Source organism: Acipenser ruthenus, chromosome 18, assembly GCF_902713425.1.
Source record: "Acipenser ruthenus chromosome 18, fAciRut3.2 maternal haplotype, whole genome shotgun sequence".
Taxonomy (NCBI): domain Eukaryota; kingdom Metazoa; phylum Chordata; class Actinopteri; order Acipenseriformes; family Acipenseridae; genus Acipenser; species Acipenser ruthenus.
The window spans coordinates 20,398,130-20,411,165 of NC_081206.1; the positions used below are offsets into that span (position 1 = coordinate 20,398,130).

At 36.9% G+C, this 13,036-nt stretch overlaps 1 protein-coding gene across 3 annotated transcripts; it reads right to left on the bottom strand.

Moving 5' to 3' along the window:
* Nucleotides 1-397: 397 nt before the first annotated feature.
* Nucleotides 398-7,458, bottom strand: LOC117973896 (prostaglandin reductase 2). 3 transcript variants are annotated; one of them, XM_034927438.2, is made up of 9 exons: nucleotides 7,046-7,455; nucleotides 6,415-6,533; nucleotides 4,936-5,127; nucleotides 3,831-4,001; nucleotides 3,382-3,591; nucleotides 2,812-2,933; nucleotides 2,436-2,523; nucleotides 2,279-2,318; nucleotides 398-1,892 (listed from the first exon to the last, which is right to left on the bottom strand). In XM_034927438.2, exons 2-9 carry the CDS (start codon nucleotides 6,415-6,417, stop codon nucleotides 1,828-1,830), a joined length of 891 nt encoding a protein of 296 aa, XP_034783329.2. In that variant the 5' UTR covers nucleotides 6,418-6,533; nucleotides 7,046-7,455; the 3' UTR covers nucleotides 398-1,827. The 3 variants fall into 3 exon arrangements, with proteins under 3 accessions (XP_034783329.2, XP_034783330.2, XP_058847462.1); XM_034927439.2 differs by having other exon boundaries at nucleotides 1,275-1,892; nucleotides 6,451-6,533; XM_058991479.1 differs by lacking the exons at nucleotides 398-1,892; nucleotides 2,279-2,318 and having other exon boundaries at nucleotides 2,720-2,933; nucleotides 7,046-7,458.
* Nucleotides 7,459-13,036: the final 5,578 nt, after the last annotated feature.

Sequence of the window (13,036 nt, forward strand, 5' to 3'; positions counted from 1 at the left end):
AATATAAATAATAACTTGGTTAGGAAGGGCTTGAGTAACCAGATGCTGCTAGGTAATGTCTGGTACTCTTGCTTCTAGTGCCTTGGCTCAGCCCAGCTGTTATACTAAAGGCATGGTCCCCTCACTGATAAGGATGTTAAAGGAATGTTTTCTTTTTAATTAATACTCTGCACTGTGTGTATTTTAAACTGTGAGGTTATGCAGTGCTGTGAATCTGAATTTAATTAAAACATTTTTTTTTTTTAATTTGTGTTCGGTGGTGTTTTGAAATGCATTCCTTTTCAAGCAGAATATTCATATTGTCATATTTAGTGTTACAAACTTTCAATGCATTAAAGACAAGCCATGGACCCAACCAAATGGTTTAGTGTTTTAGACATGTTTCCTCATTGGTCTATCACGATATTACATGGGCTTGAATTCAATAAAAAAAAAAAAACTGTCACTGCCATACCCATTACAAAGGACATGTGGCAGCACCATAAACTTGTATTTAATGTTGTGTCATAGGCTGGTAATGCAGTGCTGGTGTGGCTGTAGCTTATTGGCAACAAGCCTATCGGCATCATTCACAGTGGGAGTTGGTTACTGGTCACAGGTTTTAATAATGCATTCAGTTTGACAATGTTAACTCATCATGGTTTACACTTGCCACCAACAAAACTGATAAAATACTCATTTTTTTATATAAATAATGATTTGTTATTAGAATATGGATTGGTTTCAGAAATAGCAAAGTGCAAGTTGTATCTACTTAACCAACCCAGATTTGGATCGTCACATAATTTATTTATTTGGACTAATTCAGACAATGCTAATATACAACACTTGATAAACTGCTGCATCCTGATACCTTGCAATGGGTCACATGGTCTGACTGCAGTGAGACCACTGGAGTGATCTTCAACCACAGCAAATGAAGTGATAGGTACCAGGAAGTAGCAGGTACTGTCTTTGAAATAAATGTCTGCATCTATGAAATACAAGGGATAAGTGATTAACAGGTAAGAAATTTTAAAAGCTTGGTACAGGTTGTTTTTTAAATTGTGTGTTAGAATGTTATGTTAATTATTATGAATTAACTAGTGTGAGAACAGTATCAACAATTACAGGTACAGTAACCATGATCTATATATAATCCTTCAACTAGCGGAAACAGGGCCAGATGATTAGACTTCAGGGGAAGCCAACAGCAAATGCAAGCCAATTTTTCAGACTGGTGCCATTATAGCACAGAGCATTTAGCAACCCTCTTATGCCCTCATCCATAGTGCTAATACAATAAACAGGCATTAATTTAGGAGAATTAAAAAGGTGATCCAAACTAGTACACAAGCATGTTTCTGTTTTTTCGGATTAATATTTAATGTGTTAGAGTCAGAAGCAGTGTGTCATTTGCTAAATAAAATATATTATAAACTTGTACTGCAGTACTGTTTCGTTTATTAAGTATTCATGTATAGATGATTTAAATGTTTTTAGGCCAAAATATATTAAAAATGAAATTTTAGTCCGGTGAGAGTGGAGGGAGTAGGAGTGAAAACGAAGAGACAATAAAAAGCATCTTGATTAGATGAGACTGACGCTAAATGCAAAAAGGGATAGGAAGTGAGACTACCAGGCAGATAAAGCAAATTGGAAGTGACAATGACAGAGAGTATAGGAAACAAATTGGCATTATTCAGATAATAATACCATCCACCTGAAAGGCACTGGGGCTCTGTATTTTGCAGAAAAGATTCACAAATCTGGACCATACTAGGGATCATGATAATCACATTGGTCAGATGAACCGTCTCCACATCACCACAAGGGGGTGCTGCCGCATTACTCAGACACCTGCACTATCTGCTTCCCCACATTACCCCCTTTCATCATGGAGTGGAAAGCCACTGCAAAGAAACAGAATTAAATGAATGAGAATGATAAATGGTCTTTCTTCTACAATTCTTGCTACCATTGATGGTATACCCAATTAAAGCTCAGTTTGTTTTTCATTGACTAATATATATTCTTTTTACTTTTTACACAAAATAAATGGTACTTTAAAATTGCGTTTAGTGCAGTTTCATTTGCATTGTTTTGAATGAACTTGAGTCAACTAAATACATAGATTGACACAAATATCCCCAGATAACTAAAGAAGAAATAGACTAGAGGTAAGAGAGGCCTGCCCTGGCACATTGAATTGTCCATTTAAATTAGAAGCCCAAAAGGGAAGACTAATAAAGTAGAAGTATTTATCTAACTACGTTCAGAGCTCAAAACCCTTACTTACCACCCATGTTATCCAACCCTTTCACCACAGTCTCCAAGACCTAAAGAAATGATAACAGCAGACTTCTTTAGGCCTATGCAGTGTGTTGAATTAACACATTAGTGCGCTAAGATGAGTGTGGTTCAATGCAGACATGTTGTGGTCCAACATTTCGTACCTTCAGCTTCCCTTCTCTGACCCACTGGCTCAGCTGTAGCAGCCCTGCTTCATGTTTCTCTGTGTAATTCAACACTGTAAACCTCTCCCTGTAGAAAAAAAGGATAAATAAAGGCTGCTTTTTACTGTGTTAAAAAAATATTCAACCTTCATTTCAGCCTGAATGCAGCTAGACCATTAAAGTAAAACTGTGCTACAGCAAAGGAAGTGGTTTCGTACAAGGATGTATTTACATATTACAAACCGACCTATAAAGCACAAGCAAAGAACACATTTTGAACCAACCTGTATACTACTGCATCTCACTGCAATGACGGACAACCCAGTCTGTGTTCTAAAGGTACCAGGCTACTGTATCGTAGGGTTGTATGATGTACCTGGTGATGTGCTCGGTGTGAAGCACTTCCTGTGTGCTGGCGGGCAATGGAGGGGGGTAGGGCACGTCCTTGTTGTACTGAGAGATCTGACCGCATAGGATCACATGACCACCTTCAGTCATCTAGAGAACAGCACGGAATAACTCTTCAGGGCAGTCAATCAAACACACTCCAGTCAGCACATTTGGGAAGCACTTATTTAAATGTGTACTCCCGTAATACTATAAAAGCTCTTTGTGATGCCAAGAGTCCGACCTTATGACAAACTGCAGCTTTATAAAGCAGCCCACAAAGACGGCTTGTAATATCCTTCAGCTGTTACACAAGTAATTTAGACGGTGTAATCCGAAGCAGTCTTTCTGAGGTCGCTGTAAGTTACCAAATGGTTTTCTGTAGTATTAGTAGTACAACAGTATAGTGATACTGAATAAACATTTAGCCTGAAAATTGTTTCGATCAGCTGTAGGACGAAATCTAACCGATTTGAATTGGGACTCTGCGAGACAAAGTGTTTATATTTTTTTTTTCTTTTTTTTTTACAATTGTTACCATGAAGCAGTTTCTTTTTACCTGTGCTATCACAGTGTCGCTGATCGATCCACCAATATTGTCAAAGTAAACATCCACTCCTGTTGGACAGCTCTCCCTAAGCCTGGCAGCCACATCCTGCCGTTTGTAGTTGATAGCGCTATTGAACCCGAGGTCTGACACCAGGACCTGACACTTCTCATCAGAGCCACAGATTCCCACCACCTTGGAGCAGCCATCCAACCTGCCGATCTGAGAGGAGGAGCAAAGAAATGGAGAAAAGTAAAGTGGCAAGTACTTTAGAATGTAAATAATATTAAACGGCCCTAGCAAACATTTATTGAAGAAGGGTTAGACTAAAAGGGCCAGATTTACCATAGGTCTTCACTCAGACGTGCAATTTTATCTGCCTAGCACATGCCTTTAACTCTTCAGGAAACCACTCAGTCCTCTGTATATTTAAAAATAGATAAATAAGGAATCCTTTTTACCTGACCGGCCAGGGAACCACAGGCTCCAGCAGCACCTCTGACAACCATGGTCTGATTGGCTCCTGGAGTCACGTGACCTTTCTCTCTTACTCCCAGTAGTGCTGTAAGCCCAGGCATGCCCACTGCACCCAAAAAATAGGAGTGGCGCCCATCTACCAACTGGGGGTCCAGCTGAAACATGAGGACATTTCCTTTTTTTCTGTGGCATATACAACGAAAATTTCAATTATACACCACTGAAAAGTGTATGAAAACTGTTTAAAAATTCATTAAAAAATCTCTTATTTTTAAGTTAACAAGCTCTCTTTAATTAGGCTATTCACAGTATAAACATTACAAAAGAGGAAGGTAAACACGAACAAACAACAAAAAAAATTAAACAGGAATAAAAATCGATGTATTTTATTTGAAAAAAGGTTGAAGTATAAAAGAGAGTTTCTCTTGAAATGAACTAAAATAATTTTCAGACTCATACTAAGCTGCTCATGGCCGTGTTTTCAATCTGTCTATATGAGTAACACATTTCGATAAAAACTAAGGATCACCAGTTTGAGTCACACTATATTCATGCCCTTACCAAATTAAATTTAAATAGTTAGCAGCTACAATGTTCTGAACCATTGTACCACAGTGGGAACGTTCTCATAGCTTGACATACAGATCCAGATATATTACAATGGTTTGAACCAGCATACACTGGCATCTATTACTATGTTACTGATATCTATTAATTACCATGTTAATTTCTTCAAGTGGTCTTCCACAGTTTTATTGCTTTCAGTTGCTTGGTGTTATCCTGTTGTAATTTATGTAAAATCTAAGATAAGATAATCTGTTTAACAGCCCATATGCTTTGCACTCTTATTGGGGGTGGCTGTACTCAAGTGTGCCTAGCCACAGTATCTACCATAAGCAGATTATAAAGGAGAGACATTGTTTTAGCAGAATGTATAGGGAAGCCCATCAGGCTAGGGAAGGGGATGTTCAGGTCTTTTTCAACATTCACTTGTTAGGAAGTGGGGATTGGAATTAGCTAAATCAATTCAACCACAGATAAACATCAATTTTGCCATGGACTTCTAAAAACTGGTAACTTTTATTGAACCTTCTGTAGTAGTTTCCCCTCCAAAACTGCCTGGGTTTGCCACAGCCAAGAAAAGGAGGCCACAGTGTCTCCCTCTGTGAATGAATCGTGCCTGCTGTCCTCCACTATCCCAACACCTCCTCCTTCCACAACTTCAGACAGTTGCCATGGTGACAGGTAGTCAGTTCCTGTGTCCTCATTCATTTGGCAGCGCTGTGAAACAAATACAATGTTGTTGTTTTTCTGGCTATTACAGGTTATACAGTATGTTCTCCTCCTCCTTGTTTCTACAAGTGCTTTCATAATTATGTCTGTAGTGGGATCATTATTTTACATATTTAAAAAGGTATTTACCTTTAAGGTGAACTAAGTTTTAAGAATGTATAACCACCTACTTGCAACAAGTCCAGACTAAGCATAAAAAGACAACAAGGAGTGTATACAGTTTTAAATAGTTATATGTAGTGTAAAATTGAACATGATTGTGTGATGCATGTAGCTTTACCGTTAAATCTGCATACTCTTCACCGCTAACCAGCTAGAGCGCAACTTCACAAACAGCTGGAGAGAATGTATAGCAGTATTATCTAATACAAAATATATAATGACTAGTTTACAGAAATGTTCAGAACGTTTGTTGTTTCCTGCAACTACTGTAGAATTTTCCTGTGCTACAAAACAAATGTTACATTTTAAGATACTGGGCCCCTACATAAAAGTCTATCATAATACAGTCGCAGATCAAAAAGTCTTGGGTTTGCCAGTAGTTTGATATTGATGACTCAACCAATGTAACATATTTAAAATGTCATGGAACGGTCCTACAATTCAAATAGCCAGTCAGTGTAATTGTTAAACAACATTTTTTCTAAAACCAGCGGTTTCTTACTGCTGTCGTGAATGTTTATTGGACACTTTGTCGACTCCTTGCTTGTTGAAAATGCCTTCCCCGTTCACTTATACTGCAAATGAATAGTTCTGAGGGTTACCAGCTTCTATAAGAAGATTACTTCATATCAGCTTAAACCATCTGCCAACACAATTGTTTTAACACAGCTGGCCACAGATGGAATATGAAACAGGGCTGAATGCTGCTACCCGATCTCTATTGTTTTCACCACTGGAAACTGCAGCTTTGCTTAAAGATTTAAAATACATTTTAATATTTTTTTGTGTTAACCAGCACTGCGTTTCTCGTTTCTACTTGCCTACCATAAACATAGGGTATGTAACATAGCTAGGTCAGCCGTAGCGTCTTCATATTCGTAAGTGCCAGCACCACCTAGTACTCTGATATGTATGCCAGTAATACAAAAGAACACTAGATGGTGCTTCTACAACCACAGCAGGCAGTTAACACATCTGTTATGCACAAACTTGTCACAAAAAAAAGCACAGTATTTCAGTAAAACAACCATCTGGAATGATTTTAAATGTCATAAAAGGTAAGGAACAGTAAAATTAATTAAGTGTAATTTGAAGCAAACTATCTATACTGACCATGTAGGGATCCACAGAGAGGTAAAGCGTTCTAACCTGCACATGTCCTGGGTTAAGGTCAGCTGGCAAGCATGCCTCCTCAACTCGGAAATTTTCTGGAACAGGTTCCCCATTTTTCCCTTTAAAAAAAACACACATGTTGAGACACATTGATAAAAAAAAAAAAAAAAAAACTGCACTGAATGAATAACAATACATAAAGTGTGACATTGGATTTTTTTTTTTTTTTAATATATAACCGACCAATACACTCTGGGACAAGTTATAGCCGGCGGGGACTGGAGAAGCACTTTTATTGAACTGGTTATGCTGTTGTTTTGTTTCTTTTTTTGTTTTTGTTTGTTTTTTAAATCGCGATAGGTGAAGGCAAATATACCGCGTGTGCTCCACAAAGGTTATACAAATACTGCTTCAATTTGGGAAAACAAGCCACTTCACAATTCAATGGATTTTTTTTTTTTTTTTTTTTATCTAGTAATATTTACATTTTTTTGTTTGTTTGTTTGTTTTTTCTGCTGGGATAAATAATACTGATGCCATATCGACATTGTACGTCTGCAGATACTACTGTGTACGTCATATTTTAATCAAAACTTGACTTTAGCTAACTAAGCAAGTGAAAACCTCCTACCTGGACGGGAATTCAATACCACTTTTCAAATCTGTGTCATTTTCGCAAGACGCGGAAATGTTTTCTGCGTGCTGCTTTTCCAGCTCTGTCAGAGGCCTGCTTTAGGGCGCTCTTCAGCTGTACCAAGGCCAGCATTCCACAATGTCATATGCGCGTCAGCTGGGTGGTTTGTACAGGTATTGCAGTTGTGATCTAATACAGAAGTGTGGCAACGCACAACAGCTATGTTTTGTTACTTGAATACCACGTTAAAAAAAACAGGACATATACGAGAAATAAGTAAATATTTAAGCATAATATATTGGTTAGACATCGTATACCCCAGACAGAAGCTAAATCCCATGTGGCATGCACGTCAGAGATGCCAAGTGCTGACTATCCCATTGAGAAAGATTTCCAGGCCAAAGAGTGAGACTTTCCAGCTGGTGTGCTGTCATTGCTTAAGGCAGGGCCTCTCGTTTCTGGCTCTTGGGGACACCCAGCGGTCCAGGTTTTTAATCGATCCAGTTTATTTTAAAATGCACACTGCTTAATATTGTATAGGAAACACTTAATGTGATAATATTTTCACATGCATGTTATTAATATGATACAAATAATTACTACAACTACTACAAAATAATAATAATAATAATAATAATAATAATAATAATAATAATAATAATAATAATAATAATAATAATAATGTCAAAATTTAATTTCAACTTTGTTTTAAATCTGACACCTACAGAGGATTTTCATTACACCTGCTGCATAGTCTTAATTGGATAGCTGTAAGCAAACAGGGTCACAAACCTTTTCCTCATTACTCTGATCCAACATCTTATGGGCGAACTATTATCAATGGAAAACTAACCCCTGTCATGTTGCTGAAAGATGCAAAGCCAAAGGATGCAAACCAAAAAGCTGTTTATGTCTAGTAAGCAAATGCCTTACTAGCTGTGATTGCGCGAAGGCCAACATGAAATGCACTGTTGCATGTTTATGTGCAGGAAATTCAGATGTGTGGTCGAATCTCATTGGAGCACAATCTACAGTACAAGAGCAATAGTGACTGAATAATCAGATTCAAATAACCTACACATATGTCCCTGTCTACTGAGGCATGAAAATAACAAAGTAACAAATAAAGCCTCTTTATTTTTAAAAGAAATTAATGGGAATTATCTTTAATTTATAATAATTTATAGAAAGGAACTACTGCAATGATATGGGATAGTGTTATCTCTGATTATATTTAGCAACCAGAACTCAGAATTGCACACAATGTGAGATATACAATAAAAAATAAATGCTCATAACTTAATATATTAAGTTACATTATAAAGCTATATAGAATAGAAGTAAATTGAATTAGGTGCATGAACAGTGAAATATTTCATTTTTAAACCAGCAACAACCTTTGGATTATGCTACCGGGTATGCTTTGTTTTTGTTCACAAAAGCTACCATTTCTAGTTAAAAATGTCTTTACAAATGCTTGCTATTCAAAACAAGCACATCTATAGTGTTTTAAAGAAGAATTTATGAAGTTATGAAGAGCTCTAATGGCTAAACATTGGAAAAGGCCTAAAAAGTGTTCTAGTTAGTATACAAGTTGATGTAATTTTATTTTTTTATTGACACGTCTTGTAAACCATGTATATCTGTGATTTAAAACAAAGTTGAAATCAAAGAAAACTTATTTGCTCGCAAAAATAAGACTTATTTTTTTATTGATTTTCAGTATATATATATATATATATATTTTTTACAAAAATGTTGACATCATTAAAATAGTGATTTCTTTTTTTTTTCTTCATATTTTGCAGCAGCTCCGCAGAGCAGGCTTCTTCATTCTTATTCCTGAGGGTCTAAACTTAGATAGATAGATAGATAGATTTTTTTTGTTTGTTTTTTGTTTTGTTTTTTTACCTCATAATGCGTGAGATAAGTTTAGGAATGCGTGAGAGAATGAGATAACATGCTAATGTGTTAGTCCCAGTCACGCTGAATGCGTGAGACTTGCCTGCATACAGTGGTTTTCTCTCTCAGCTTCCCCGTAGTCTGCTGATTCCACGCCGTTAATGCTATTCACGTTCTCACTGTTTCCTGATGTGGATGATAAAGTCAGTTAGTCATTCTCCATTGCTGCGTTGGAAGAAAAAAAAAACAAGCCTGGCCCAATGAAAAGGCTGCCTTCTGCTACATGTTGTGTTCTAATGTTTGTAATGCAGCCCATATTTTTTATTGCAATAAAACGTGGCTATGGTTCCTGCTACAGTGTCCTTTACAAACCATGGTGACAATCATTGTCCATAACTTGGTGCCACCTCCACCTGCTAAGTTTATTGACTCGACAGTGTCAGTAAACAGTTTTGCCTCAACTACAGCACAAAGTGACCGACTGTTTCTTGATAATATTGTTGTACAATTACCATCCTCATTATCATTTGTATTAAATAATTGTGTTTTTAAAAAAAAGCGTAACAAAAACAATAAACAAACAAAAAGCATTTACAAAAATATGTAAATGGACATCGTGTAACAGCTACCGCCTTATATAAAAAAAAGCTATTTAAGAGTCAGGTCAGGACTTGCATGTAATTACAGCCCTTCCTAGACACACGTCCGCTTGTCTCCAAAGACTGCTTCTAAACACTGGATGCAGGCTCGTTGCAGGCAGCATTTTGCTTTGGAGAAGTCCATCTATACCATGTCGTAAATCCTGCTGCTTTAAAATGTTAGTTTACAGTGCAACATCCCTCACCTTTTTCAGGATAGATAGCCTATCCATTTGAAAAAAAAAAAAACCTCCGCTATGTATTGGAAACCCCCCATTGTGGACCCACTTCGAACACATATTATAATCCCCGTGGAGGTACTCCCCCAACACATTTTGCAAATGATATCTGCTGTACTCCCATTTGCACCAAACCGAGATAAAATTTACCTAAAACCTAACCGAAACCAGATTAGGACCATTTGACTTCCCCCTGTATACAAATAATATATAGAGCATTATTTATACATGCACGCAAACATTCTGAGAACAAAAACACACTATACTGCAGTTTATTAAAGTACTTAGGACAGAATATATTTGTACAGGAGGAAATCTTCTCTGTGGCTATGTTTTTACAAGCAGTTTTTTAATGGATATAAACGCTCGTGTAAAGAAATGACGCCAAGTAAAAATATAAGTCCACTAGCTGCTGTTTGCATTTTCTGGCAGGAGTAAATAAAGAAAATTCAGTGCGCGCAGTAAAGTTAGAATTAGAAATGCGGGAAAAAAATGATAGCAAAGACAAATAAGAAAGAAAATCCCCCTGAATCTTGACGTCAGAGGTGTGGTTAACTTACAGTTCAATATTCACACACTGGATTGCATGGGCAGACACACTAGGAAGTGACGACTCCAGAAAAAAAAGAAAGTTTTATTGTTTGTAGAAAACTTCGTGGAGTAAACTTTTCGTCGACCAGAGGTGGAAATTAAGGTAGTGTGTTAACATTCTTGAGCGAGATATCTGTTGGAAACTGCAATGCAATGTTTATTTCACGTTAAATGTTGTGCGTGATCTTTCGGGCAGTGTGTTGCTTTTTGTTACGTGGAGGGGTTCGATTAGTGTACTGCGTAATTGACAAGAGCAGCTGATTTTACTTTCTTTGCAAAACAAGCGACAGACAAGAAATACATATCACAGCCAACAAAAAACTGTCCCTCGTGGTTCTCTCCCTGTGTCAGAGTGCAGTCGAGTATGTTCAATTGTTTGCAAACATGAGTGTACATTGAGAAAAGAGGAAATAGCAATGTATGCGTGAGCCAAGGGTGGAGATGCAGTTCTAGTACTACTTGTGTCTGTCTCATGGTTTCGTTTCTATGCATCCAGCGATCGACCTAGACCGAGTTCTGTCATTTTTTACGTGGTGTCGTGCAGGTTCGGCTGATTTGAATTAAAGGCCGTTTTGGCGTCGCTATTTTTTTTTTTTTTTTTAAGCAGTGAGCAGTACTGTATTGTGTGTTTGCAAAATTGTTTAAGTTCGTTGTGCAGCAGAAAGCAGTCTAGGTTACAGTGGTTATGAATCAATTGGATAGTTTGCTTAAGCGGTATTGGATGCTTGCAAAAACGTACCGCCGTGCAGTTTTAAATCATTAATCTCATAGATTGTAACTTGAAAGACTTTTTATATTGTTGAATAGAACTGAGGTGAGGATTTCGCACTGTGGTACTTCTGTGCGGTCAGAGCCAGTGTAGGAGATCATACTAAAAAAAAAAGGAAACAGGAAACAGACTTGTACTTTTCCATGCGTACTGCGTTAATATGAACATTCAAGTTTAGGAGATGCACCAAGTAAATACATAGCGTCATTTTTTCACAAAATTGTATTTTGCTCTTTAAATGTACTGTCATTCTTGATATGTATTTTTTGTATTCAACTGTAAGTCGCCCTGGGTAAGGGCGTCAGCTAAGATATACATACGACTAGGACTACTACTACTAATAATAATAATAAATTCAAATATACAGCAATGATTTACATGCAGATAGAGAAGTGTCTGTTTGCAGACACACAAATAAACATAATGTGGCTTTTTGTGGAAAAAATGTGGAGACACGAGGTCCACTGCTCCAACTGTAAAAAAGCTGCAAGGGCCTGGACCAGTATTGGCCTGACTGAAACTACACAGTTCAACCTAGCTACTGGAATATCTCCTACATTATCGGCTGCAAGTAATATTCACTGTACTCAACACCACTGAACCACTGCAACCTACCTATAAACAACACTAAACAGCTTCCCCCATTGTTTTGCAAATAGCCTTACCAATTGGCGTGAACACTCACAAAAGATGTCACAGTAGGTTAAGATAAACTGCTGACTAGGATTTCGTGTAGCTTGACCATTTTATGCAAGAGAAGCATGCGAATGATCTGTTAAAGGTTATTTTTTCTGGTGGTGGATTAAATGGTTTGAAGGTTGCAAATAACACAACACATCAAGCAAGACAGGCAAGTATTTTGTGTTGTATTTATTAACAAAAAGGCTACTAATTAACGTTTAAGCAGTAGGTATATATTTGAACCCCAGGTTGAAAACACCAGCCTCTAAAATCAGTAGGGCAAAATACCATTTGATGGGTAATTGCTGTTTTAATGTGTGTTTTTATGTTTTGCTTTCTGGTCAATTGTTGAATTTGGTATTTTTTAAAGTCCCCAGCAGCTGTTAGCTTGAGGATGCCTATATTGGTTTAGTGGCACCAGGGGTGAAATTCTCAACAAACAAGTGCAGGTACTCATACACAGCCAGGTGTAAACATTTGAAAAATGGAGACAGTTTGAGTGCCAATTAATAAATACTTTAAAAATGTATACATATCGGTACATGATACATTTATGAATACAAAATAAGCCTTAAAAATAACTGATTAATTAACCAATTCACCATAAACAAGGAAGCTGAAAATACTGAAAGCATTGTATCTTCTTTATCCATTGTATCTCTGTCATGTACTGTAATATAACACTTCAGTTAAACCTTAAATGACAAGCATTAAGAAATATTACACTATGCAGTAACTGCTGTAGAGAGGGAGTTTTTTCAAGATATCCTAAAAAAGGGATGTTATAAAAAATGGTATAAAAAAAACAACAACTGTGCTATGGAAAAATGATACAAAAAGGTCTAAGTCAAACAATGCACAATCGGGACTAAAATACCCCTCAAATTTTTTATGTAACAGGCAATACTACTACTAATGATGTACTTGACTAGACCATTTTAATCTCCATAGTATTCTCAGCAATCATCTTTATGCTTTTCAGACCCTGGGTACTCCCCTACAACAGGACCTGGCCATGCTACAATAATAGTCTTGGATTAGAACATATATGCCTGTTTCTTTCATGTATTTTTTTTACTTAATATATTCTGTGTGTTGCTCGGTTGTGTTTCTGCATAGATTAATTACTGTGATCTATTCCATAAAAATATTTTCCAGGCAGAAACAG

Excerpts from the sequence above, each read along its gene's own strand:
- LOC117973896 (XM_034927438.2), bottom strand. Across the intron at positions 4,002-4,935 it reads AGGGGAAACTACTACAGAAG|CTGGACCCCCAGTTGGTAGA; the intron begins GTTCAATAAAAG and ends CTCATGTTTCAG. Across the intron at positions 3,592-3,830 it reads GTGGTTCCCTGGCCGGTCAG|ATCGGCAGGTTGGATGGCTG; the intron begins GTAAAAAGGATT and ends TCCTCCTCTCAG.